Source organism: Balearica regulorum, chromosome Z (genome assembly GCF_011004875.1).
Source record: "Balearica regulorum gibbericeps isolate bBalReg1 chromosome Z, bBalReg1.pri, whole genome shotgun sequence".
NCBI lineage: Eukaryota > Metazoa > Chordata > Aves > Gruiformes > Gruidae > Balearica > Balearica regulorum.
This window is the reverse complement of record NC_046220.1, coordinates 82,916,924-82,944,808: the sequence shown is the minus strand read 5'-3', so window position 1 is coordinate 82,944,808 and position 27,885 is coordinate 82,916,924. Positions and strand designations below refer to the sequence as shown.

The following is a 27,885-nucleotide window of genomic DNA, read 5'->3' as shown; positions in this document are numbered from 1 at the left end:
GGAGGTGAAGGGATGGGACATTCCCTGTATGTCTATTGCATCTATCTGGAGTATAGTTTATCTTACTATATGGAAGAACTCTTTCCTTAAATTGCACAATCTTCTAGCACACTGTTCTTGAGATGTTTTGGCTGTACAAGTCTGACCTTAGGTTGAAGTACAGTTGCAAAATTCTTGAAAGCCCTTAAAATAGAATGTAACCTAAGTGGAAGTGTTTAATCACAAGCATACTGAGCACATGCCTGTGCAGATTAAGTAGTTGAGTACCATAATGAGGGCTTTTTCAGTATATTAAACTGCTATAAGAAGATCACTGTAAACAGTGTTTACTGGCATGTTATGCTTCAGAGGAAGCAGACCGCTCTTCAAACCATTTAACAGCTCTAATGCAGTTTCAGTGCTTGTTTTGCTGCACAGATTTAATTTAAAGTTATTTGGAATAAATAAAAATTATTTTAAAGTCCTGTTCAGGCTACTTCCTACCCTTCCTTTCCTTTTGTTCCCCCACCTGGAGGAATGAAATGTTTACTTGCATTTGGCAACACGTCACTCTTGGAATTAAAGAGGAAACCTGCCTTGAATTCAAGTGAAAGCATCTCTCAGCCTTTCTGTCCTATGCAACTTCAGTTCTCTGTTTTCACAGATTATTTTCAAAACAAGTGCACTCAGTAATTTTCTTGTATTGAGTTTGAGAAGCTGAGCCTGACCTTTTCTTGTAACTCTTGGACGTAATTTAGGCCCAGGGCTAGATGCTTGAAGTATTTTTATTTGTAATTGGCATAGAATGATCTCCCTAGTTTAATTGCTGCTTGAGATCATGGTATGTGTAATGGGCAGAGTCTCTCAACTTGATCAAAACCTCTCTGCTGTGCTTGGCTCAGGTTTAATCTTCTCTTGACTGCGTCCTGATTAAAACTAGAATCCTTTTATATAATTTGGGCTTAATCTGTGGAATTAATTGCTCCAATATGTAATAGAAGCCAACCACGATAACATTTTTAGAAAGCAAAGATTCAAGCAATTCTTCCTGTGGATGATCAATACTGCATAGTTAAAATAATATTAAAAATAGAATTACAGCTGTTCTTGAAGCAGTTTTAGCTTTCCGTATGAATTATTAGCGTATTTACTGATTCGTATGGACTCACTGCATATTATGGTGTTTTTTGCACCTTATTTTAAAGCAGCTGATATCAGCCACTTCTGAAGAGAGGATACTAACCTAGTGATGATAATTCCTTTGTCACTCATTCTTTCTCTGGGATTGGACTGTCAATAAATGTATAAATATTGATGATGGTATGTCCTATAACACTTCTTTTATCATGTTTCTTTCATGTGACTTTTTTATAGACCCAGACCACCTCGAAAATTTTGAAAAGTATCTCAAATCAATGAACTGCTCGGAAGAAATTTGTCTGCTCACCACATTTGCTCAGATGGCACAAACCAAACGGGCTGATGTTGACGAGGATTTTATCAAAATCATTGTTCTGGAGATATATGAGGCGAGTAACATTACTGGTTTATTCAGGAAAAAGTTGAATGTGTTCTTGTTCTTCTAAAAGTGGAAGGTGTGAAATATTCATGGCTTCTGTAGCTTGTTCTACCGTGGAACTAAGAAAGTGTTACTTCTGAGGTTTATAATCTAGTACTGTATTAAAATACTCTGAAGTGCGTGTTTTTCTGAGAGAAAGAACAGCTTTTCTGTAGTCCAATCCAGAATAAAAAAAAAATGAACAAAAATATCTTTGTTTTGCTTTATTTTTCTTAAACAGATCCAACTTGGATCTCTGAATTTCCTTGTGTGGTGCTTTTTTGTTGTGGTCTGTAGGGCTTTTTTTTTTTTTTTCTTAATGCGTGTGGCATTGTTGTTCCTATGATTAGTTTTGAACATTTGGGTTTTTTTGGCACTGTAACATAATAGTTTCGTTATCTTCTAAGGCAGTTGGTTTCAGTTTTAATATTGTCATTTATCAGTCTCATTGTCCAGGATCACCAAGAGCAGTTTGGTTCTGTATTTTTCCAAAAGATATTTTATTGCAGTGTCAGTGAAGGTCAGCCATAACCAATAATTTCTTTCTGCTCATCTTCTCAGGTGTCCTATGTTAGTCTTTCCACAAGAGAGACATTTTCAAAAGTTGGTCGAGAACTCTTGGGAGCAATTGCCAGCATCCATACGCAGATTATTTCTGTACTGCTGGATCGAGTTAGAGACACCATCAACAAAGTTGGAATGGTAAGTGCTAATGTTCATCATTTAAAGCAGGCACCCAGTTAAAACTAGAGGCAATACCAGACTGTGTTATATGTACCAGACCTGTGCATGGTTTTTTGATCATATCCCGCTTTAAGATAGAAGGGCATAACACTGATGATTGTTGCATACTAAGTACTGATCAACCTTTCTCTCTTCTGCCCTCAAAGGTTTCATTATATCTGTTTAAAGAACTGCCGTTGTACCTGTGGAAGCCTTCTTCATCTGAGATAGCACTGATTCGTAACTGGTTATTAAATTACAGTCTAACAACAGTGGAGAATAAACTAGCCTGCATTATCTTGGAAGGGCTAAACTGGGGATTTGGTGAGCATGTATGTATTAAAACCAGGAGGCCTGAACCTGATCAGTTTTACAGAGAACTTATTACTCAACCTGGGACTGTAACTGAATTTAAACAGTTAATTACATGCTTTTATATGATGGCTGTACACTTAATAGCATAGGATGGGAACTTCACAATAATTTTGCAGCGTACTACCTGAGGATTTGCTTGTGTTGCTTTCTTGTAGTGCTCCAACTGAGATTAAAAGAGATATTTAAGCAGGAGTTTCCTCTCTCTAAACAAGAGGAAACAGCTGACAGTACAATTTTTGTGAGTCACTTGATTAAGATAGCTGTGGCTGCAGAAACAGAGGAATCCTTCAAGAAGTATGTATGAGACTGGTGTGACTATAGTTTGCAGGCTGGGATTCAGGTATGTTTTTTACAATGCAAGAAAACTAATGATTGAAATTAGAGATTTCGAAGTCCTGAGCATTATTTAAATAATTGGAAAATATTCCATAGAATGGGTTACTCCAGAAGCTGTATCAGTTCAGGATCCAGTTGAGGGTGAATATTTATGGGAAAAAATCCTGTTGCCTGTGTTCAGTGATCCGTTTTTGGCATTGTAATCTGTGCATTTGATCATACTGAACTCTTCTCTTTGCTGTGCTGATACATGTACGTGAAGATTGCCTTACTTTTTCTCCTTGCTTCTTGATGACACATGAAAACAAAGGAATGGTAGGGAAAATAACTGTGAGGTCTTCACTATGCAATAACAGTGTCATGTCGGTACTCTTTGATATGGGGAAAAATAGGTTTTTTTAATGTGGCGGTTGATAAGAGGATTTACTATGTTTTGATACAAAAACCATAATATGTTTGGGGTTTTTTTTGGTTGGTTTTGTTTTGTTTTTAAAAGCAAGACTTCCAGTGTCTGTACTATGTAATTTTAAAATGCCATCTATGGATCTTTAAATTAATTGCTATAAATCCACAAAATGCACGTGAGATGTAATTATGGTCACTTTTTTCTGGAAATAATCTAGCTGTTGAGCTTTGTGTTGCCCAGTGTAGCCTGTTATTCTTCAATGTTGGGCCGAAATTTTTCTTACTGGCCAAGATTTTGCCTAAGTATTACAATCCTTAGTATCTTTCTGGCTGTTCAAATTAAGATTTATTTCTCTATAGTGCAACTGAATGAATGATACAGTTGTAGAGACCTTTTAAATGAGGCAAAGTTTTGTGATACAATTCTGGTTTTAGCAGGATGCTCTTCATCTAGATCCGGCAGTCCATTCTGAAGTTGCATTGATGATCCTGGAAGCATATCAGAAATATCTCTCCCAGAAACCGTATGCTGGGCTGCTTTCTGAAAGCATAAAACAGGTAATCTGTCTTCAGAATTACGAGGAACTGCTTATTGATAGTGATAGAAAGGAAAAACTGCAGGCCAAGACCTTGTCTTCCTTTTTCTTTTTAAAAGCTACGCTATCTTGATACTACTAGAACATCATAATATGTCAACTCTCGGTATTTTTGCACAGACAGAGCTGTTTGATACTGTTAGACTTACGTGGAACATCTATATCAGAAATAGCAATTTTAAATTTGTCCCCCTTGTAGGTTTGCATTATTATCCAGCCTGTAGTTGGATAGTTGCACGTTGTTCTTGCAAAGCATCCTTTACTTGTGCAGAGTTGGCAAGTACTTGCTTAACAAAAAGCTAATTACTAGTACTGTGAACATAAGGGACATCCTTCCTGTGTCTCCAGCTCTTAGTCTTACCTTATTTAGAGTCAAGATTTTAGGAGCTTTTCAGTACTGATTGGTGCTGTGTTACGTGACCTCCCTACAAACATTTATTACATTGATTTTACAGCACACTGGTGACTGGGGAAGGTATGGCTCCAAGTTACAGAAGGGGAATGGAAGGATAGAAAGATCAAGGTTAAAAATCCCTTTTTTGGATATTCAGTCCAAAATGCTTCTATTTATTTATTCAGAGCTTTTAGCATTGTGTTGTGCTTCATCTTCTCAGTATTTCTTGTCAGTGCTTTCTCGTCCCCTGTGCTTTTTTTTTCTCCAGCTTTTTCTTCCCACACTTTGAAAGTTCTTTATTGTTTCTCTCTTTTCTGACTTGCATCTCTGCACTACTTAATCATAGATTGTTGTCTTGTGCCAGCTAGATGAGTTCTCTTTTTAAGCCTATTTCAGTCTTGGTTGCCACTCGTATTGGTGAATCTGTCCTGACTTCCATGAGCTTATAACTGGAACTTGAGAGAAAATAATACTTAGGTTCTTGTACGCCTCCTCAGAGAGAATGAAATACCTGCATTGACTCCCAGCTCTGCAATTTACACTACTCTGTCAGAGCATGTGCAATATTTTTCCCAAAGATTTGTAAGTGCCTCTGATCTAGACAGCCTTCTCATGATAATGGACATATTTACGTGGCACAGAGACTCTGCCTGTCCACGTTAGACCTCTTTCCAAGGAGAGGCTGCAGGGTTTTAGGCTTTTTAATTGACAGATATTTTTTTTGTATACATATTTTCAGTTTTCCTTTCACTAGCAGTATTAAACATTATTGAAAGTTCTGTATGGTTGTTTGATTTTGTTGGTTTTTTTTTTCATAGTAAACACAAAATTTAATCTGAGACCAATATCTGATTTGGAAAACTTTATCCAAGCAGGATAGGTGGATAGTCTTTACCAAAAGGAATGGATGGGGGGAGAGGGCAGGTGGAAATCAAGGCCATAGAAACAGAGATTTTTAGATAAACTTAATTGGTGGTGCTACATGGTGCATCTGAAAAATAGCTACTGTTGCTCTGATCTCATGTCATGATATTGTGATAGAAGAGGAAACTCATCCAAGCTGACCCAAGTCCTACAGTAGTGCAATGCGTGCTGTAGTATTGCTGTGCCTCCTCTCATTCCTGTTTCTGCTACTCTGTTCCAGGTCTCCTACTTAGCCAGCATTGTTCGTTATGGAGAAACACCAGAGACTTCCTTTAATCAGTGGGCATGGGGTTTGATTTTGAGGTTAAAGCTTCACAGAAATGACCGTGCTATGCAGCATGGCTGGCCTGCGGTCCCTGTGTCTGACAGGGTGCTCGACATGACGGAGTCGGTCACGCTTCACCCCCTCTTGAAGGCTGTTAAAGCAAGCATCCCGATCGGCTGCTACCTGGCACTGGCAATGACCACGCTTGGTCACAAGTAAGTCTGTTTTCTTGTGTTTCCCTTGGATGGATGCCCCCAGTGACTGAGCAACCTACCTAATGATGAACTGAGGGCTATTAACATCTTTATCTGTGTTTAAAGAACAAAGGACTTCTGATGCAAGGGATTGAGCAGTCTTTCTGGGACTGTAGTTTCAAACAATGTGCCATTTCATTTACTTTGCTAATACTACTTTTTGCCTTCTGCATGTTAGGGTCAAAACAGTCGTGAGAAACAGTATTGAAACTGAGGAGTTAGCATGATTACTATGGACAGGAATAATTTTTAACCACACAGGTAACTTTTTTCCAGCAGGGCTGCCACAGAGCATTCAGAAGTAGTGAGGAGGGAAAAAAAAAACCCAGCATGATAATGATAGACAGCTTTATAACTTTTGATACTGAACCTCTTAGCTCTGACTCAAAACAGTCTTTTCCAATGCTTTCAGCTGGTTTGTAGGTAACACTTTTGGACATAATCAAATGTACTAGTTGATTAAGGTGCAGAGCCATGGAGAGATTAATCTCTCCCAGGTCTATTTTCCCTAAATCTATGATCTCTTTAATTATGTCTTACTCTATTCAAAATTTTCACTAACTTGTTTTCTGCATATAATATTGCTTTACTCTCTTTAAAGAAAAATTGTCTTTGCTTTCTTCTCCTTCCCCAAACCATTGTTTGGTGCTAAGGTTACAGTAGATACATATGTGCTTCTTCAGAGCACTAGAGTAATCCGAGACTTATCTGAAGGTATTCTGGTTTGAGAGTGGAAATTTTTACATTACTTAGAACAAAGAATGAAAAACAAGGAACATCTTTACTTCTGCGGTGTTTTGTCCCCCCCCTCCCCCCCAACCACTCTGGTGAAAGGTCAAGGCCAGTTATGTTAATGACCAGAAGAAACAAAGCACTGTACTGTGTGCTAGTGACTTAATACAATATTTATTTTTCATGACCTTGGAGTAGTGAGAGGATTAATGTTCTACATCTTTTCCTAATGTACAACCCTTCTCAGTTAACAAAACTTGATGCAAAGCAACGTACCAAATAAGTTGGTGCTCGGGGGTGTTCAGGACAGCAAGAGTAGGATTCATCTCAGCTGACTGCGGTACCTACTGTGAGGAAACTCTGAGCTCCATCTTTAGGTAGTGAAGAAAGATGTCCAGCGCATCATCCATCCTGAGGAGATGTCAAAGCTAGGTAATATGAAACTCCCTCTGTATTGTTCTTCCTTTGCCTAGAGGGAGAGATTAGTTGACTAGGTTAGGCAAATTAATTGAAACTGGATGGATGAAGACCCCTATCTCCAGTGATTTTTTGGAAGACAGTACACAAAGCCCCAGAAGGGCAGGAAATACTTACCAAACCTGTCAGCAATCGAATGACTCCTACAGCTGAAAAAAAAACTCCGTGGACTTAGCTGTTTAGGATTTCAAAGATGAAGTGTAAAGATATGAATGTCTTTACATCTCAGGTCACTGAAGAAAAAAAATAAAAACAACACCCTCTGCACCCTGTCTCCCTTTCTGCTGATAGTCAGTGTGTTTATTTTGGTTTTGGTTTTTTTGTGTTTTGTTTTTGACAGCATTGAGAAGTTCTGTGCTGAAGGGATCCCTCTTTTGGGTGTACTCATCCAGTCTAGATACCTGAGAACAGTAGTCCATGTGCTGGATAAAATTTTACCCTTGTTTTACTCTTGCCAGTATTATCTCCTGAAGAACGAACAGTAAGCATTATATGTTATTAATACACTTATTGATAAAGAACAATGAAAGTTAATCTTAACTGTTACATTTATCATGCTTATTTTGCATCCAGTGAGAATGTGATGCAGATGATGGGGAAGTAGTTCAGTTTGTTTGCTGAGTTACTTTTTGAGGAAGTAGTTGTAGAAGTGTGTCCTACGGACGTCATGTGTACAGTCATCACTGATGATGATGCTGTGCTGCAGAAGTGATCTTGAGAAAGCTGTAGCGCTTAGATGAGTGAGAAAAATACGCAGGCAGTACTATTTAACTGTGTTCTTATGGTGAGTTGAGCGGCTGGGAGTGTCCTTAAGTGCTGGAGCTCAGCTGTCTGTCCTGGTAAATTAGTACTGTGGTCCCTGGGGTGCTTTTGGCTTAGACCACCTGGCAGTCTCACAGACAATTCTAGATTTTGGTGCTTATATGGATGGAGAACTGTATTCTGTCCTGATGAGCTGCCTTGAATTACAGTCTGCTATATACTGTATATGATGTATATATGAAAGACACATCATACTGTGCCTAAGATACACTTGAAATAGAGCAATTAAATCTGCAGCATGGTTGTGAATCAAAAGCCTTGTGTATGGGTGTTAACTGGTACTGTTGGTTTTAAATTCTCTAGAAGCAAATTTTCTGTATATTATGCTGTATGAGAATTTTTCAAATTAATTTAAATTGTTGACATCCCTAGATTTTTATCTTATGTCCAACTGTTCCTTCATCTGGATAGTGGAGTCCCTCAAGGCGTGACCCAGCAGGTTACCCATAAAGTAACACAGCACTTGACAGGAGTGAGCTATGGAGAAAATGTTAAGCTGCTCAGTAGTATGATACAGGTAAGAAGATTATTTTTAAAAAAAAAAAAAAAGGAGGGGGGAGGCTTTTTTTAAAATAAGCTTTTTTGACTGAATTAGTGCTTAAGGTCAGAAAGGATACTGAATCTGGCGGTTCTGTAATCACGGAGTACCCTGCATCAAGCATGAATAGTTGGGTTGGGTTTCCTGAAATACTTCTGCTTAAACTTGCCTAAATCTGGCAATGCATGTGACACTGGACACAACAGTGTGTGCCTTCCAGACTTCTTGGAAAATGGATTTTCTAATACCAGGTCAAAACTCCTTCTAAAAAGAGAATGTCATACACAGCTCTACTTTCTCGCTTGTGTTAGTTGAGGAATGCAGCAGATATGTTAATATATTTGAAAGTTTTGGTTTTGACCACTGGTTTATGGCTATGCTATTAAAAAATATTCCTGTGTTAGGAAACTAGTATTTTTTTTTTCCAAGTGCAGAGAAGTCAAGAACCAGGGCCCACTAACATTGGAGAGAGGTAAGGCCTAAAGAGAAACATACTTGCTCTTCTGAGAGGTCTTTTTGCAGGAACAGCAGGCTGCACTTCAGAAATAGGTGCCAATTATACCTGCAGGTCATGGGGCTTTTGCTTATGGCTTTTCCCTTTTTTTGCTCATGCACAAGATGCTCAGCTCTCCAGGCTGCAGAATCTCTTTTAGAGGCTGGAGATGACAAAGCTATTTTTACATAGGCATAGAGAGCATTGTCGTAAATTATTTATTTTAAGGATAGGCCCACAGCCTTATGTAATATAAACAGTTCTTCAATAAATTTTTATTCAAGAGATTGCAGCTTCAATTAAAGGATAATTCTACCCTTCAATTTGGCAGACTCACATTTTTCGAAGTGACCAGCCAAATGGAGTGGGGCCGGCTGCGGTACTGGAGTTCTGGGTTCAGGTCCTCACCAGCCAGCAGCTGTGGCACAGGGACCAGGCAACACTTTTCTTGCTGGATGACTTGTGTAAAGCTGCTTTCCAGTACAGTCAAGAGGACTGTGTACAAAAGCTGCTCTACCAACAACACAAGGTAAATGGGTGTGGTATGATGGTGTGGCTGTTGAGTAAATGGTCAGTTCGTTTGTTGTTTGTTCTAATTTTGATGTGACTGTATTTTCCTGAAATGTAATAAGAACAGTCATGTTTGAGTGGTATTGGGGTTATGTTATTGGGTTTGTTTCTGAGTAGATTGATTAATGAAATATCTGATAATTGAATAATAAGAAGAATTACCTATTTGGAACATAGGTCTCATTCATGAGTTCTGTCGTAGTATTTTCGTTTGTGGTCTTTGCATTTCAAATGTTTAATAGTATATTTAGAACAAAAGTAGAGCATACTCTTCGGAAAACAGGAGCTGTCACTATAACAGGATCTTTTCACTGAAAAAAAAAAATAATGAAGCACTATGAGGCATTTCAGTGGTAGCTGATTGAGCTAAGTTTGGGTAGTAGCAAGGTGAGGCAGAAAGGAACCTGGATGAAGGCAGTGTGACATACCTGGAGCTTGTAAATCATCTTTTAGGCTGCTTACAAAAAAAAACCCAACCCAAATGTTTTCTTTTTCCATGCAGAATGCTTTAGGCTATCACTGTGACAAAGGTCTACTGTCTTCACTTGTTAGCTGGATTGTGGCAGGCAATGTGACACCTTCCTTCGTTGAGGGCAATGCAAATTCCTCTCAGGTAAGTGGTATGATGATGTTATATGAACAACCCTGGGATGAGCAATATACAGGTATTTAGGTTTTTTCCTGTTTTTGCAGATTCTTCTCTTGTTCCCTTTTTTCCTATCCCCGTGTTTGTGAGTTTTCTTGTGATAGAATCCTAATTTAGCCTAAGAGAATGCTGTGGGTTCATTACGCTAAAGGGAACATGGACGTTTTGCACAGACAAAGTTTGTCTGATCCGTGTCCAAGAATTCATGTAATGGGATTTATTAGTATTTTATTCTTTTAATCTTCAGTTGTTCTCAATATATTTAATGAGAGAAAATATGCAAAGCCTGACTCTTCTTAGATCAGTCTTTTTCAGATAAATATTTTGAATGTAGTTCCTTTTTCTCTGATAAGCAAGTTCCTCATTTGAGCAAAAAGAAAAAAACCTGCAGTACCCCAGCTGGAGATGTGTAGTACAAGTGGGAGGGAGGAGATCCTATTTTTACAGGGTTTGAGTAGATCGTTTCTTCCAGAACTCTCTGGATAATTCTGCCAGTTGTCCCTGGTTTTCCCCTTATTTCCCAACATTGTACAAAATACAAAGAGGATGTTTGAATGCAGATAAAGAGGAAACTGGTTCTCATTTTTCTTTTGTGATATGACACTGCTTTTGCAACTCTGCAATGAGAATCTGGCAAAGACGTGCTCCTGTGAACTAAAAACAAGCTTTGCCATCCTGTCCCTGCCATTTTGTCATCAATGTTTCTGTTACTGTGTTGCGCAGGTCTGGTTTTCATGGATAGTGTTAAATATGGAGTCAATATTTGAGGAAGACTCGCAGCTTCGCAGAGTTGTGGAGGGAGAGTTGGTTATTAATGCTTTAACTCCTGATCAAGCTTTGAAGGTGAGAGAACTGTTCATCTGCTTTAATTAGAGAGAACTACCAGAGAAAAGTGTTCTCTTGTATTGTTTAGTTTTTATCTTGTGCTTTTTCTTGCCCAGGTAAAAGTATAACTAATGCTTTACATGATTGGCTTTCCAGGAGAAAAACTTCCTCAGGGAAATTCTCCATTACATTTTGAGTTGAACGTTTAAAAACTACCATTCAAATATCTGTTTTTTAATATACCAGTACTTACAGAAAACTTAAGTCACTAATTAGTGCTTTTGTGTGCTTTTGTGTGATTTTCTGGGTCATCTGAATGCGTCACTATCTTCAGTGGATTTATTCTATACCAAAATAGGGGAGTGCAGATACTCTTATTTTACAAGTGGGAAAGTGTGTCTTTATATCAAAGAGCATTTCTCAGATGATCTGAATTTTTCAGAAGTCTGGGCTTTACTTTTCTCTGTATTTGCTGAATTATTTTCCAAAACTTTCAGAACCATTTAGGTCTCTCCCTTAACAAGGCACTTACTTGTGCTTTAAGCCATGTTGCAGCATTTTCCAGGTTCTTTGCCTAAATTCAGTTAGAAATTCTGGAACAAAGCAAGTGGAAACCAAAGCTGTCCAGTCTCGAAGTATAGCCTTTGGCATATCCTTCTCAACTGTTTCAGTGTGTTTTAATGAACAAGGTAGGCTAGAAGCTCTATGAAGATAGGTTATTTTCTCTATCTCTATGAAGATCTGTGAAAATAGGTCTGGCTGTGTTCCAGACTGGTACATGTCTTGCATCCTTGGAGACTACTCTGGAGAACATTTTTCCCTTGACTTGCTTGTCTCAATTTACCTGGAAAACAGTGAGATAGTATGTGGGGAGTATGTGGAAAAGGGTGCTAAGGGTTCCCGAGGCCTAGGGTGGGTGATGAGGTAGTGCCAGGGTCTGCACTGAGACGTGGGAACTCAGAAAAGCCTCCCGCTCCCCTGCTTCAGGCACAGTCTGTGGAAGCTTGCTGTGTGACTTTTTAATGGTGTAGTGGGTCTGTGGAGTAGCGTTCCATGTTGTTAATATGGAGTGCTGCTGCTCATAGGTTGCTTTGCCTTTGTTCTGCTTTTGCAAAGAGAATTTTTTTTTTCCTTCTATATTCTTTCTTCACATTAGTTTTACTTGGCATTTTAGGTTTTCAATAGGGCCGCATGGGAACATAGTCTGGAAAAAGCTGAACATAGCATGTTGTAAGATGCTATGTCGTCACATGGCTTAAGACTGTTATTTTTACTGGTTGGAGCGTGCTGTATACTTCACTATTGCTGTTTTGTTCTCTAACATCACCCATCTCTGGGAAGCCTAAATCAGGAACATCTACCTTTGTGAGGAAGAACAGCAATTAACTGTAATTAACAGCAATGGCCTATATGTTGGCCTTGCATCACAGAGCCATCATGCTGATTTTTTTTTTAAAACATCAGAGGTGTAGCACTGCTCTGTAACAGCTGTCCAACATCACTGTGAGCTGGGCAGCTCTTCCCCTAAGACCTGTAACAGATGCGTGAATTTTTCCAAAGTTTTCTACTCCACAATTGCTGAGTTTTCATGCTGTGTTAATCTGTTAACCTGTGACAGCCTGTTACAGGGAACCGCAGCAGAACACTTGTCTGAAAATGTTCTTTTTGCAGAAAGCACAGACCCAGCTGAAGCTGCCCATCGTACCTTCCCTTCAGAGGCTCATGATTTACCGCTGGGCTCACCAGGCCCTTGCTACCCCTGCTGATCATCCTCTGATGCCGCTAATCTGGCAGAAATTCTTCCTCCTTTACCTTCACCGACCAGGACCACAATATGGGTGAGTCTGACTGCAAGGGCTCTAGCAGATTAGCAAGCACTGTTAAGTTTGCACTGCAAGTGAGATTAAGTGCCTCGCACTAAGACCGCACCTGAAAGCAGTGGGTAGCAGCAGCTTCTATAAAGGGTCAGTTTATTTTCAGAGATGCTGATTGGACATTTACAAGACTTTGTGCTTTTTTGTTCATTTTCTTTAGATTACCTGTAGATGGCTGTATTGGAAGACGTTTTTTTCAGAGTGCAGCTCATGTTAACTTACTAAATGAAATGAAGCAGCGCTTAATAGAGGTAGCAGACTTCCACCATGCTGCCAGTAAAGCACTAAGAGTGGAGAGCCCTGCAGAGGGCAGAGACAGATCACCAGAGAAGGCAAGCTGCTCGCCGGATTACCTGACCTCACCAGAACTGCATAAGGAACTTGTCAGGTAAATAAAGCCTGCACAGTTCAATCTTACTCAAAGCAACCACCTGAGCAACTACTAGAGCACAGTCTTTGCTGTGGGAAACATGAAGGGATGTGACCCTTGGCTCACCTAGATGTACCACAGGCACTTGTTAGATGCATAGTTGTGGTCAAATATGTTCCTCTGTTGATAAAGCTTGTTTTGATTGAGGGGGAGCTAATTTTTCTACTAAAAATAAAAGATTTTTGATAGAGTTGTTGCTCCCCTTAAGGGAGAGCTTTGATTTTTAATTAATGGTAACCCCATGCTGGTAAAATATTTGTTGTTTAGACCTACCTGCTACCGATATGTACATCACTAGCTATAAATGTAAAATGCTACTTTGTGTGTATATGGTACAAGCAGACAAGGGAGATCATAAATCCTCCTTGGCCATCTGTGAAAAATAATGCAGAGATGTTCACTGGCTGTAACTTGATTAATGTTTTCAGACTTCCATTTCAAAGGAGTTCCCCACTCCAACATAAAACAAGACTGCTCTACAGCCAAGTAAATCTTACACTCAGGAAGTTCAAGACCACCTAGACAGGAGGGAAAACAGTGGTAGAGCTCATCAGAGCTGACTTTTGGAACTAAACTGCTTCCATTTTTTCACCAATGACACTGATAAAGAAAACAGGAGTTTGCTAGTGATATTTAATACCACTAAAACTTTACATTAAAGGCATTAAAGTGGCATTAAAGTTCTCCTTTGTATTTAATCAGGAAAGCTTGGACGGTACGATTATAAAAAGGGTACCCCTAAGTAGAGTGATGCCAGTTGAAGAAAGAAGTATGTTTATGTTAAAGTACATTGTTAGCAGAGGAGGAAATGGGAATAAATGAGCCATGAATTTGTGTGACAGGTTAAAGATATGTAACTTGGGTGTGAGCTTCTGGAGCAGGCACTCTAGAGAAGTCATGGGGTGAGAAGCTGAACTTGCTCAGATATACTCTTTTTTTTCTTCTTTGGTCTTTTGAATGAAGTTGTCAATGTAATTCCCTGACATAAGAGATGCTTCTAGTCCTGGGTCGTGTTTGTTAATTTGGAGAGATGCTTTCCTTTTCAAAACTTGTCCTGTTATTCCTGGTTACTGCCCTTCATATATTTTCTAAATAGCTTCTTTCTCCTGCCGGTCTTCAAACTGACACATAGTAAGCTAGTCACTTAGCTAGTCATTCAAAATCTGTATTTTGAGCCATGTCACCTTGTAGCATGCTTTCTTGCCTTAGCTCTAAACCACAGAATGAGACTGCTGTGTAATATGTTCTATGCATACAATTATAGTTCATGTTGATTTATTCTTTTCTTTTTTGTTCTCAGGCTTTGTAATGTTTTTGTTTTGTGGTTGGAAGAGGAGAGTTTCCAGAAAGGAGACACGTACATTCCTTCTTTACCAAAGCAATATGATGCACATAGACTTGCTAAAGTCATGCAGAATCAACAGGTGAAGTGCCGATGACATTGGCAATCTGGCAGCCAAAATTCAATTGACTTGTTAAAGTGGATCCCCTAAAGTAGTGAGAGACTTGGTGTCACTGGTCTTTTTAATACACGTACAGCATGTATGGTAGCTTTACAGCTCTAATTTTTTCCTAAAGATCCCATGCTCCCCATCTGTCTTCCTTTATAGTTGAGCAAGGACTCATGAGTAGATTTCTTGCATATCTTAAGAAGAATAACAGTCCTTATTCTGTTCTATAATTCTTTTTATGTTCTAAGATGATTTTAGAGAATTACTGAAGTTGGAACTTTAAATGACAAAAGACTGGAAGCCAAAATGTGCTCATGTTGGTAGTCTGTAATATGTCAGGTTCAACTATAAGTTAGCAAGTGGGAAGTGTGTTTTGTTCTGTCCAGTAAGCCTAAAGAGTTAGTATAATTAAAAAAACCTGAGAGGGGGGAGATTTTGGAAGAGCATTTCCTCATACCTGCTTTTTTTTTTTTTTTTATTCCTCCAGTGTATGTGACTACTGGAAATGAAGCCTGGTTTAGCCTGATTACAGTTAATCATGCCATGATGTTTTAGACTATCTTGATTTCCTCTGTGTTCCGTTTTTCTGGAACAGAGTTTTAATAATCTGCACCCTTTCTCTCTTATTTGTTAGAAATTATACCATGTGTTCTTGTTAGATTTCTTCTCTAAGAGTCATGAATGATTTTCAGTGGCTGTATATGTGATAAAAATTCTGCAGCCTTTTTCTTCAGTATAGATTTTTTTTTCCCCTAGTAGTACTTTTCCTATGACTTAAAACTAGTCTACTTTTATGTACTTATTTTCGTTCCCCAGTTACTGAGATGGATGCACAGTGTATGGTACAGACCAAAATGGGAATGATAATTTAATTCTTTTGTGCTTTAGGATTTGTGGATGGAGTATGTCAATGTTGAACTTGTACACCATGAGTTTCAGGAAGCTCTAAACCTTTGGCTGCATGTTCAGCTTGAATCACATACGACCTGTGTTTCTGCAGGGCAAACAGATTTCACCAGCCCTTTAGCAGGTGAGCGTTAAGAATATCGTTAATGAAACTAGGCCAGAAAGAATTATTAACATGTTGAAGCCCTAGTTTCTTTAGGAACATTATGATGTCTGTGAATAAAGATGTTAATACAGTTTGTTTTCTATGGGTATGGTATTTTGTATGAAGTTTTCGTGATGTTCTCCCTAAGATGTTCATGTGAGAGGCTAACATCGATGTTTTTGGCTTAAAGTTTGCCACATCACAGAACAGCAAGTCATGTTGTGCCTAGAGCTTCGTGGGTGAGCTCCCCAAAGATTCCTCTATGCAGAACATGCTGCAGACAGGCTGAATTTTCCCAAAGTTTAGACAGACAACTGCAAGCAAAGGCAAAAACCACTGTAACTGAAAACAGAAAGACTGTCTCTGGGGTTTTTTTTGTGTTTCTGTTCCCAATGCCTTTCCTGGAATTTTGGCACGGCAAAAGTGTTGTTCTAGCACAGAAGGGGATAATAGTCGTGGTAGGCATATTAAGGATATGAGATTGCGTTTTTTGGTGGGGATGATTAAAAAAGAGGAGGGAGGGAATAGAAGGAAACTGGAATAGTTTCATAGGTGAATGCCCACTGCTTGGGCAAAGCAGTGGGAATCAGCAGGAGGAGAGAGCTGACCTGGAGAGAGGCTGTGCTTTGGGGAGGAATTGGAGCTGACGAGACTAGAGGTGAGGATGAATTGTAGGGAAAGGAAGATGAATTCAGCTTAGACTGGCTCTGGGAGCCTCTGTCAGGGGAGGGGAATAAATGGGGTGATAAGAGGAAAATTGGAAAGGTAGGAGGTAGGAGTGGCTGGGGAAACAAGGAAAGCTATAAGGCCTTAGATCCTGATGTTTGTGTGATAGAGCTGGTCATGAAAATCAGCTGTGTAAAATAAACATTGTCAACAAAAAATCAGAAGATTTGTTAAATTATTTTTTTTTTAAAGAGAGGAATCCGGAGAAACATTTGTCTGCTGCTAAAAATGTTTCTTGCAAAAATAATGTTTATGTTCAATTTCTCCTGAACTTTTCTTATTGACAAAACTTGCTTCTGCTTTCTTTTCTAGCCAAAGAGAGGATAATGAATAATTTGAAGAAGTTTGATACTCCCAAGCCCCTTCTTCCGCTCCAGACGATGAAAGCTCCTGTGCCAGTTATTTCGTCTGCCAGTCTAGTAAGTCAGAAAGAAGCAAGTCAGCTCATGCGCATGGACCTTAACATCTTGCAGCAACATGCCAGGTAAGACATAGCTGTGTTCCTTGTGCCTCACTAGTGTGTCAAGCAGTGTCTTCAGGTACCCTTTACAGCAGCCTCATTTGTGGTGTTGGCACAAGACTTGTTCCTACTTCACTTCTGCTTCTTGTCCCAGGTTTTGTGGGTTTTGTATTTTTTTTCCCTTGGCTGTCATGTTACTATTCCACCCCATTGAGATAAGACTGCACAAGTCTTACCTAATGACTGAGATTACATCAGCTACTGCCTAACTTGTACACTTTCTTTTCTCATTTGGCGTACTTCTTAAAATAAAGTCTCCCTTTAGCCTGGATTTGTTGATAGTAAGTTAGTTAAACCTTTTGCGCTAATGTAGTAGCTGTAATACAAAGCACTGGAGGCCCCAGGAGAGAAATCTGATTTCTGGGACTATTGAGTGAAAGAGACTTTTTCTGATATTCCTACTAAGAGAATCCACCTGAAATATTTTCAAACACAGCTGATGAATCTGTAGCTGTTCTCACCCAATATAGTCATTTAATAACAATGTTATAAACCAAAAGAAAACCTGCTAAGCCCAAGAGAGGATGTGTCTAAACAATTCTAGCAGCAATTTTAGGAAATCATCCCACAGTCCAGCTTTTTTTGTCTGCTGGAAAATTACATTTCCTACAGAGGGTAATCTATTTAATTTCCTTCCAGGTTGTCATACAGAATAATTAAAAAGAACTTACGCAGGCTTGAGTAGTTTTGTTCTTATGGACCTATTTCTTTATTACTTTGAAATTTTAACTCAGTTTCATTTAATAATCTTTTATGTTTTTTAGGAAAGCATCACGAGTCTTTGTACAGCACATTAAATTAAGTCTTATCTCTTGCGTATAAATTCTTAGTATTACCATTTTCAGTAAAGATTTTGGTAACTTTAATAAATGCTTTTCAGAACTGCAGCTCTCTGGGAATCTCAACATGTTGCTCTCAATAGTGAAATATTGGACACAGTACCTAAGCTGTATGTCAATCGGGAAGAGCAAATCACCCTCCATTTGGAGTGCCGGGGAACTTCAAATAAAGGCTGCCAGGGAGCAGCTCTTCTGACCGTCCAGGTTAGAGACATGGCATCACTTCTGTTTTGAGGCTGTTGGACAGGGATAATGAAAGTGAAACGACTGAATCATTACAAGAATGGTAGCAGTTGATCACATAAACCCATACAGAATAGTTACCTGACATAGCTAATATGTAATGCTCAAAAGGACATGCAGATCAACAGCTGAATAAGTTGTTGCATAAAGTTTGTTTTGATCATAACTTCCATTCTGAACTGCTTCCCAATGTGGGAGTGTGGGAATATACTCACTGATAGGAAAAGAAGCATGAAAATGTTTATAGAAATATTCCTGTGTTGCTTGGTATATGAATTTCTTGATCCCCTTTAAGTTTCAGTTTCTGTGGATTAAAAGTCTTCCATGAAAGATATGAATTATATTAGTGTGTGATAATTAAATAGGAAAGTGACCAAGGATGTGTGCTTGGGCACGAAGTATTAAATCTGGTCAAAACTCTCAGGGGAAAATCATCTATATTCAGAGTTCTTTTACTGGGCTCTGCTTCATTTTTACAAATAGGTGCAATATACAAGAGTTGTAGCAAAAAAAATATTATTCTGAAATGAATATGTGTCTCTTTGTTATTTAGTTTGAAGGGAAACATAAAAATGAAGCAGTGAGCCAGCAGCTTCATGCTTTGCGTAAAGAAGTGAGACAACTGCAGGCAGAAGCTACGAAGCCACCTTCTCTGGGTGTTGTGGAAGCAGCAGTACATGTGGAAAATTTTATAACGTAGGTTGTTCAGACACTGTTTTAGGTAGTGATGTTTTATATTTCTTTTTCTGTAAGAGTTAAAATGTGGAACTTGTTTGTGTGGTTTTTGTAATGCTTATCAGCTTGGGTCAACATCAGATCTGGAATCCTGAGACTTGTTTGACACAGACCTCTAAAGGAATAACTCTGTATTGTCAGAAGATCATTCAACCTCAACAGGGCACACAGTATTGTTTTCTACTTCAAGTTATTGTTCAGTGTATTAGAATAGCCCTTCTCACCCTGCCAGAGCACATTGAGTGATGACAGGGATGCTATGTTAAGCTTTAGGAAGTGGCAAACCACAGCTGTCTCAGCCATAGGCTAAACTCTATGTTTTTAGTATCTCTCTCTAGGTTTTTTCCTGTTACAGTGCAGGACTTAGTCCTTTAATAGTTATGATTTGAAGCAGCTTTTCAATATGTGAAACAAAATTGTGCAGTGGAAGAGGGATGCATACTACCACTTTTTCTGTGGAATGAATAAGTGGATTTGTCCAAGGCCGCCTTCCTTTTGAAGACCTTTCAGAGTTCATCCCAGAGGTCCAGTTTTTGCAACACCATCCTTCTCAATCTTCCTGATTTCTGCTGGGATTCTTTTAGCAAAGTTAGATTTCCTACAGTGTGTACTCACTGTACAAGAAAAAATATTTGGTTACTATTTCTACATGTTCGTTCTTTATCATTAATCTGACATTCTGTGGATGAGCTAGTTCTTGGGATATACATCTGCGGCATTGCATGTTCTTCAGATGTTTTAATTCAGACTCAGTGAAGATGGGGATTTGAGCTCAATAAAATATTTACTTGGCAATACACAACAAAAGTTTGATCCTCTTTTAACTCTTTCATTGCTGAGCCTGCTAAGTAAAATGAGGTGAACTGTCATGTTCTTCTCAACTGCATGTGTACTGAAAGATAAATACAAGATTTGAAGGAGAAATAATCTGTTGGAACTATGCTGTGAAAAATCTTTTGATGATCACTTTCTGAGTCTGATTATGGAGATTTTCTAAGGTTGGGAGGGTACTCATTTCAGGGAGCAAAATTACTTGAGCTAAACCTGGGAGTGTTCAGCCTGGATATGGGAAGGCTCGTGGGGTTCTAATCAATGTACCTGAAGTGAGGGTGCAAAGAAGGTGGAGCCAGGCTCTTTTCAAGGGTGCCCAGTGACAGGACAAGAGGCAATGGGCACAAACTGAGACACAGGAGGGTCCCTCTGAACATCAGAAAACGCTTTTTTTACTGTGATGGGTGACCCAAGTGCCCAAAGAGGTTGTGGACTCTCCATCCTTGGGGATACTCAGAAGCCATCTGGACATAGTCCTGGGCAACCGGCTGTAGGTGGCCCTGTTTCAGCAAGGGTGTTGGTCCAGACATTCCTCCCAAACTCAAATATGCTGTGATTGTGTGAAACCATGCTTGATTGTCATGTAAACCAGAAATAACCATCTCAAGGCTGTATATTGGCAAGAAACCTTTCTTTATTGTCATAGATTATTTTGCATATGTGAATTAATTTTTTTTTTTTTTGCAGGGCCTTAATAAATATCTACAAGGTGCAGCCTATGCCTGCAATTAAGAAAGTTGGAATTAGTTTGTTTTTTACATTAGTGGAATATGTGTGTGATGAAACTCAACGCAATCCTCCTACAAGGCAATTCTTCACGTCCTGCATTGAGATTCTAGGCCAAGTGAGTTTATTATCTGATTTTTGGATGCCTAATGCTTATTCCAATTGCTGGCTGATATTGGGTGTCTAAAACATTCAGAAGCCTGAAAACTAACTTCTGAGCTTCCATCCCATTTTCCTTTCAACTAATTGTGTAGTATACACAGTCTTTAGGAGACTAAGTTTCTATGTAAGCAAAATAAAAACTGTCGCTCTGAAATTATTATATTAGCTTAGTGATAATGAATGCTGCCTGTGTTAGTTAAATGCTAAAGTAGGCTGGATTTTTGGGCAGGTAAAGAAAGTTTGGGTACTTCCAGTGTATAAGAGAGTTTCTTGGCATATATTTTAGCTGTATGTGACACATAGACACTGGAATAGGTTGCCCAGAGAAGCTGTGGATGCCCCATCCCTGGCAGTGTTCAAGGTCAGGCTGGATGGGGCTTTGGGCAACCTGGGCTAGTGGAGGGGGTCCCTGCCCATGGCAGGGGGGTTGGAGCTAGATGGGCTTTGAGGTAGACAGTCAGGCAGAAGTTTGCTCATAGAGAACATAAGTGCTTGTTGTTGTTGGTAATGTTTGCTGCGGGGAACACATTATGTAGGTGCTCTGAGAAAATGCTACTTTAGGTCCAGGTATTTATTTTCCTCTCTTAGACACAGCTTGTTTCCATGTGCAGCCTGTAATAGCTGCAGTGCTGAAAAGCTCTTCATAGCCATAGTTCTGTTTAAATTTTTCCTAATATCAGGCAGGGCTGCTGAAATCTAGTTTACTTTTGCTATCCCATTAGAAAAACTGTATTTGTAAGTAATTTTAGACAACACATGTGGTCACAAGTGCTGTTCTCAAGTGTGCTAGTGAAGCATGTTTATTTTACATTATATCTTGTGGAACAGTAGTATTTAGTTGATACTGATCTCATACAGTCTGGTGTTTTTTGAGAAAACTTTCCTTTCTATAAAAGGACCAAAATTATGCTTGTCTTGACAGAAAGCTTTAAGAGGTGTATTTTCCAGTTGGTTCATACTGGGCCATTTTTCTCACCATTCCCAATTTCCTCAGGTATTCATCAGTGGGACCAAGTCAGAGTGCAAACGTCTCCTCCAGACGATCCTGCAGAATCGAAGGCTCTGTACTCTCCTTTCTCCTTACTTCACTCCTGTTGCCTCTCCCAATGAATTTGTGACTTTATACGAAAATGTCGTGGCCTTTCTGAGTGAGGATAACAGTGATGTTGTCTTCATGCTGCTGACAAAGGTAAAGCACATGTGGATACCGTGTCTGGTTTGTGGGTTGCTTTTGTGAGTGTTCTTTCCCTAAAGGCTATGACTGTAGGCTAAGGAAGAAGGAGGTCCAAATCTGGTTGTTTAACATTGAGAGATTCTGTAGATCTATGTTGCTCATCCTGAACGGTATGTGTTGTGTTTAAGCTCAAGAGAAGTTGAACGCAAAAGCAAATAGGAAGCTTAAACTATCCTTTCCTAGCCCAAATAGTATCAGTATGTGCTTCTAGGGCTTACTTTTCAGGGCACTCTCACTCTTGAAATTAAAGCAGGCTCTTGATGGCTTCTTCTGCCTGATATCTCTGCATAGACATTCATCAAAATAGCCAGTGAATCCCAGGCATCTTAAAAATAAAAGCAACTAAAAAATTGGAAGGGTCTGAATTTTCCTTCTCTGTTTAGCACCCAGTCCTTCCTGCGTATCTTAAAACACAGAGTTAGGTAAAAGCAAGTGATTTCCATGTCTCTTGTTTCAGGGCTGCATGATACTGTTTGTGTGTATTGTCAGTGGAGAAATTACTATTATGCTTAAGCTTTGGTAATACTCTGATTCTCTTCATTACACAGAGACAGGGTTCAACAACTGTGAATAGCAGGCAGTCTGTTTCGGATGTGACTCTGAGCTGTCCTTAGTGGCAATGATCAGCATGGTTCCTGCTGATCTAGGTCTGAGCAGATGGCCTAGAGGTGCTTTGCACCTCCACCTGAAAATGTATCGACTGTGGAGACTGGCCCAGACTAATGCTTGTGTTTCTTTAGCAGTAGTACTGAACGTGGAAATTCATATGCGTCTCTATGAATCTGAGAACCTTGCCAAGGGCTGTTTCATAAATTCAGGGACTTCCGCAATATGCGAAATCATAACCTTTGGAGAGTGTTACCTTGGTTTTAAGTTAGGATTAATGAGGTGCAAATTCATTAGGTTTTTCTTAAATATGTAAAAACTTCAGGATTTTTTTTTTTTCGTCTGAAAATCTCTTCCTTCTCCTAAAGGTGTTGTGACTGTTAAACTTCTACTTACACATGCTTCCTGTCCTCTGTTCTAGTTTGACCTTACACAGTGGTTAAGCATTGCTAAGCCACCTCTATCTGAACGTACCAAGCTTCTGGAGTCTATTCACTTAGCTCTCAATGCATGTGGCCTTGAACCTGAAGAAGACATTTTGATGCCATTTAATATCTTCTGCAAGCATTGGAGTAACCTTCTCCAGTATCAGTTCCCTGATCACTATAGTGACTTCCTAAGATTGTTTGTGCAAAGTGAGTATCTGAATCGATGCATACAAAGCTTTTCGTACAGAACTCTTCTGGCTTAAAAATATGAACTGCATGCAGTAGAGTTAAATAGCAACAAACACGTAATGATTTAAATTTTCTTAGGTTTCTATACGCACTTTTATGCACATGCTATGGTTTTATTAGATGTATTTTAGTTCTACTAGAAAGAAACGTTCTTCTGCAGATCAAAGTACATGCATCAGTGGCAACAGATTTTCAACCCATATTACAGGAGAGGTTTCTTTTAATGGAAGCACTTATTAATTACGATTATGCCACAGTCTGTAGTGCAGCATCCTTGTTCTTGAGCACCCTTCAATGTCAAAGTGAGAATTGGAATTATGGAGACCTAGGACTGATACTGAAATCTGCTGAAAATGTCCTGGTTGACATTATAGGTTACCTACAATCTGATCTGCCTCTAAAATGAAAACTAAAGTACTTATTTTTTGTCAAGCCATATGTACTGAAGCAGCAACGATCTCTTAATGTGTGTTTGTAGCCTGGGAAACTCTATAAGACAAGACCATGTAGATACCAAAAGGGAATGTTAATTTATTTGTGTTTGGAAATTAGAGATATCTTTCACCCTTAAAGTTGAGGCTTTCAAACTTACACCTTACCTAATTTTTTTTATACAGTAGTGAGCTCTAATTTTAACCTTTCTGACTCATATTGAGAAAGGGGCTAATATCTTTTACCTGATTTTCATAAATGCATTCCCTCTCTCTCCTAAGGCTCATCAGAGCAGCTTTTAAGCCCTGACTGTTGGAAGGCATCACTTAAAGCCTTGGGATGTGGTTCACCAGTGACTGAACAGGGAAGCTTCAAGAAAAGTGATTCTACTGAAAGTCCTGTATTGCAGGATGCTGCAAAAACTCTTCTCTCTGCAGAACAGGTGGGTGCTTCTTTGCTTGATTTATTATGTTTTTCAGCTGAAACAGATGCCCATCAGTGACAAATAACACTGTTGTGAAGTCTTTTTTGTAGCTGATCAATAGTTTCCTTTTTTACAGGTTAGAGAGACACTAGAATGGCTTTCCACATCTTTCTGCAAACTCCGGCTGTCTTCAGTGGACTTCAGGACTTTTGGCCTGTTTTCAAAATGGAGTCCTTATGTGGCTGAAGTGAATAAATTTCTGGAGTATCTTATTAAACGACTTATTGACACTGAAGCTGCCAATTTAGGCCAAGAGCCTGTTGGCAGTAACAGAATTCTAGCAGGTAATCTGTCTTAAAAGCAAATTACTTATGAACAGGCACTCGGTTTCCCTAATTTCCTCTGTAAAAAAGACCATTTAAATATACAGTAAAATCTTCTTACTCTGTGTAAGATGGGAGATGTTAATGTAACTTCATGGCTGTGTGGGGCTTTCTGCTTGTTAGAGGAAGCTTGTTTATATTTTGAGCTTGCCTTAAAATTATTTTATGAAGAGATCATATATTCTTCAAAGAAAAATGTAGTGTTTTGCACCGAGCAGAAGTTTGGGAATGAGGAACTACCGAATTCCATTGTGCTGATTTTGATTTGGAGAAAATTGCCGAAACACCTTTTATTTTAGTGTATGCACGTTTAAAGTGTGAATCATCATTACCCCCACAATTTCAGATGTATTAAAGTGATATTAATGAAACATCTAAGCAATGCGAAATGCTTATGATTGTTATTAAAACAATGATACTGTTAACCAGAGTTACTAATCAGCATATTGTATTTTAAATTTTTGTTTGACTAGGAAGAACTGATTAGATGTTTGAATAAGCAAAGGACATTGTATTCAAGTTTGTAAAAGTGTAATATGTTCACTTTTGCTGATTTGAGCCGTAAAAAAGCAATTTCTATGTTTTATATTCTTGTAGCACTGCAGTCCTTGTATTCAGTCATTGCTGGACTCTTTAAACCATGGATACTGGTCATGGAAAAGGAAGATGCAAGGTACATATTGCATTTTAAAATTAAATGTGTTTTTGCTCAAGTAAGGACTTAAACAATGAAAGCCATTCTTATAAGGTTTAATCTGATTTTTTTTTTTCCTAATTCATGATTGTATTGTGACCTTCCATTAAATAGCTGTGACTCATGTCATATCCTTAACAATTACAGAACTAATTCGTAAGTTACAGTCAAATTTTCCAAGACTCAAGTTATTGTTTTAGATACAAAAATATAACCAAACTTTGATCAGGAGGCAGAAATGAGAAAAATATGAATTGCACTTAGTTCTGGAAACGCTCAAATTTAAGTTTTAGATTCCTTTTTTTTTTTTAAGCTTCTGTAATACTGATAACTCCTTAGTTTAAAACAGAACGAAGCCAAACAAATACAACCCCAAATGCCATGTTATGTAAAGAAACCTTGGGCTAAATCAGTCCTATAATGATTCACTGTCTTGTGTACCTCTGTCCTCATATGGAGAGTTACTTGTAATGTTATACCCTTAAATTTGACTTTCTTTGAAAGCCAAAAGCTTTTTGAGCTGTGAGTGCATCTCCAACATTTAATTAGAAGGTTGACTGCCAACCTTTTAATGATGGTATGTGCTCTCATTCAGAAATTCCTATGTTTTGGTATTTAATTCAGTTATAAAATATCAAACAAGTAATCTCTGCTTTCTCAGTGGTATCATGGACCTTCAGTGTGACATGAAAATATGTACCTCTGCTAAGGAAGAATCAGGCAGTTCTAAAGAGCTGAGTTTGAACAAATGACTACTGATGGCTACTATATTGATTTACTATGTATTACCTACTATACTGATCTACTACGCTTTTGAATATTTAAATTGTTTAAGTGCTTATGATCTGTTTATGGTCTTGTAACTCAGCACTGAAATTTGTGTTGCTTCACATCATCTTTTAAGCAAGCAGCCCTGCTACCCTTGGTTAGAGAGCGACACTCCTGTAGCATCCAGCATGGTCTGCTTGTTTACTGACTGCGTCAAGCTTTTGCACGAGAACTTTAAAGGTGGGTGAAGTCCACGCTGTTATAATGTAGTGGCACTATCAGACGAAAAAAAGATTTTTGATTGAGATGTGGGATGTGAGGGGATTTTGTTTGTTAGGAACTTTTAGATTCAAACTTATCTTGTAGAAACAAGTAATTAAAAATAACATATTATTATGTGTTTTATAAAATTTGAGATGTAAGGTCTTTCTAAAAAAACCCACAACAAAACAACCCAACATAAAAAAAGCAATGAAGTTCTACATGGAAGGAGTATTTTATAGCTTCAGATTATTGTCCAGCAACTGCTCAAAACACGAGGGAAGGGCATAAAATCATAAGATTCCTCATTTGTTGATTTGGAGGAAAAAAAAATTAAAGCTTAGTGTGTGTTTTTTTTTTCTTTTGATGAATGTATTTTAGTGTAACTTGCATTTATGGTTTTTCATCTTCCAACTTGGACTTCCTTCTGTAATCAAGCTTTCCCTAAATTTTTTGCTGTAGTTAATTTGACTATTTTCTTTGAATCTAGATAAGCTGTTGCCAAGCCACCATGGGGCTCTCTGGTTACATCTAATGTATTACTGTGAATGTTGCACAGCCCCCAAAATGCCAGAGTTTATTCTCTATTCTTTCCATACTGAGTTCAGAAGGCTTCCATGGAAGGAAATGCATCCAGACCAGATGCTTATGGAAGAGTTCTTTAAAGTGAGTACACAGCATCTGTTGAATTAAGTTCATAATCAGTATTGCCCCTGAAAATGACTAGAGAGCTGGAGACAGTTCTTTCAGCAAGTAAGCTTTTAAAGTTTTGTTTGTAGCATTCACAAATACTCATTTTGTGATTGATTTTTGTGAAGGAGTGCTACTGAGTCTTAGACAAAGTTGTGGGGAGCTGTAAAGCTGGCAGTCTTTGTAATCTGTCATTGCTCTATCTGACTATATCAATTATTACATATATACTTAATACGTATTTAGTTTGAGTTAATATCTTTTACTATTGCCATGTTGTTCTCACTTCCAGGTTGTCTGAGACAACATAAAGCTGCAGATAGGTGTGGAAATGCTCCAGGATTTACTCCTTATCTGTTTGGGATGACTTCTCCATGCAGTTCTGAATAGGCTCAGAGTTTCTTAGTTTCTCTTAGAGTGAAGAAAAACGGATGCAATCATGCAGCTAAGAGTTTGTAATAGATAATTTCTTTCTGGTTTGCAGTAGTTTGGTATTCTGTACTGGTTGTTTGAGAGGCTTAGAAAGCTATATGTACAACTCTTCTGGTGGGGGTGCAAAATGATGGACAAGTGGCATCTGTCTACTCCTCTGTTGGCCTAAAATGCTGATGTGGGTTTATAGTTGGCTAAAGAACTGAAAAGTTAATAAAGTATTTATATCTCATATTGTTTAATGTGCCTGTCTTTTCTCCTTCCTAGATTGAAAGAGGCAGCCCCAAGAGTTGTTTCTTATTCTTGGGTTATGTTTTATGTGAAATAAACTGGGTCAGCGTCCTCTCTGATGCCTGGAATCCCAATCCTCATCCTCAGACTCACAACATGATTGTCTGTTTGCTGTATATGATGGTCCTGCTGGCAAAGGAGGAACAACTTATAGGCAAAGAGGTAATTTTTTGAAAGGTTCATACCTGTTTGTCTTAGAAGAAGAATAATCCTTTGCTAGCAAGGGCACGGGATGTGACTTCTTCCTCACTTGCAGAATGATTAAGTCGGAAGTGGGTTTTGCACAGGTAAAATACCCCCAATAGTATTCCAGAGATGGCCAAGACTAATTCCTTATGTGAGGCATTTTGTATAACTTGTGTGAAAAAAGAAGAGCTGCTGTTCATTTTATGAAGCTTCTGTAGGTGCTGTGATCCAGTCATGTTGTAAGGAGTTACAAAATGACACTCTGGGTTTTGGAAAGAACAAATATGTATGTTATTTTCATTAGTGT

General features: G+C 38.6%; 1 protein-coding gene across 2 annotated transcripts in view; it reads left to right on the top strand.

Moving 5' to 3' along the window:
* EPG5 (ectopic P-granules 5 autophagy tethering factor) overlaps window positions 1-27,885 on the top strand; it is a 57,072-nt gene that overhangs the window by 16,907 nt on the left and 12,280 nt on the right. The window contains exons 12-37 of one of the 2 annotated variants that reach the window (XM_075739702.1): window positions 1,354-1,508; window positions 2,099-2,239; window positions 2,428-2,592; window positions 3,815-3,934; window positions 5,511-5,770; window positions 7,359-7,499; window positions 8,213-8,357; window positions 9,203-9,400; window positions 9,944-10,054; window positions 10,811-10,930; window positions 12,584-12,750; window positions 12,947-13,174; window positions 14,517-14,640; window positions 15,556-15,697; window positions 16,757-16,928; window positions 17,845-18,007; window positions 18,600-18,742; window positions 20,300-20,456; window positions 21,495-21,689; window positions 22,762-22,975; window positions 23,731-23,891; window positions 24,010-24,217; window positions 24,854-24,929; window positions 25,855-25,958; window positions 26,470-26,645; window positions 27,369-27,554. In XM_075739702.1, coding sequence (XP_075595817.1) covers window positions 1,354-1,508; window positions 2,099-2,239; window positions 2,428-2,592; window positions 3,815-3,934; window positions 5,511-5,770; window positions 7,359-7,499; window positions 8,213-8,357; window positions 9,203-9,400; window positions 9,944-10,054; window positions 10,811-10,930; window positions 12,584-12,750; window positions 12,947-13,174; window positions 14,517-14,640; window positions 15,556-15,697; window positions 16,757-16,928; window positions 17,845-18,007; window positions 18,600-18,742; window positions 20,300-20,456; window positions 21,495-21,689; window positions 22,762-22,975; window positions 23,731-23,891; window positions 24,010-24,217; window positions 24,854-24,929; window positions 25,855-25,958; window positions 26,470-26,645; window positions 27,369-27,554 — 4,172 coding nt within the window. Of the gene's footprint in view, window positions 1-1,353; window positions 1,509-2,098; window positions 2,240-2,427; window positions 2,593-3,811; window positions 3,935-5,510; window positions 5,771-7,358; window positions 7,500-8,212; window positions 8,358-9,202; window positions 9,401-9,943; window positions 10,055-10,810; window positions 10,931-12,583; window positions 12,751-12,946; window positions 13,175-14,516; window positions 14,641-15,555; window positions 15,698-16,756; window positions 16,929-17,844; window positions 18,008-18,599; window positions 18,743-20,299; window positions 20,457-21,494; window positions 21,690-22,761; window positions 22,976-23,730; window positions 23,892-24,009; window positions 24,218-24,853; window positions 24,930-25,854; window positions 25,959-26,469; window positions 26,646-27,368; window positions 27,555-27,885 lie in introns of both variants that reach the window. The other variant, XM_075739701.1, reaches the window with a different exon arrangement.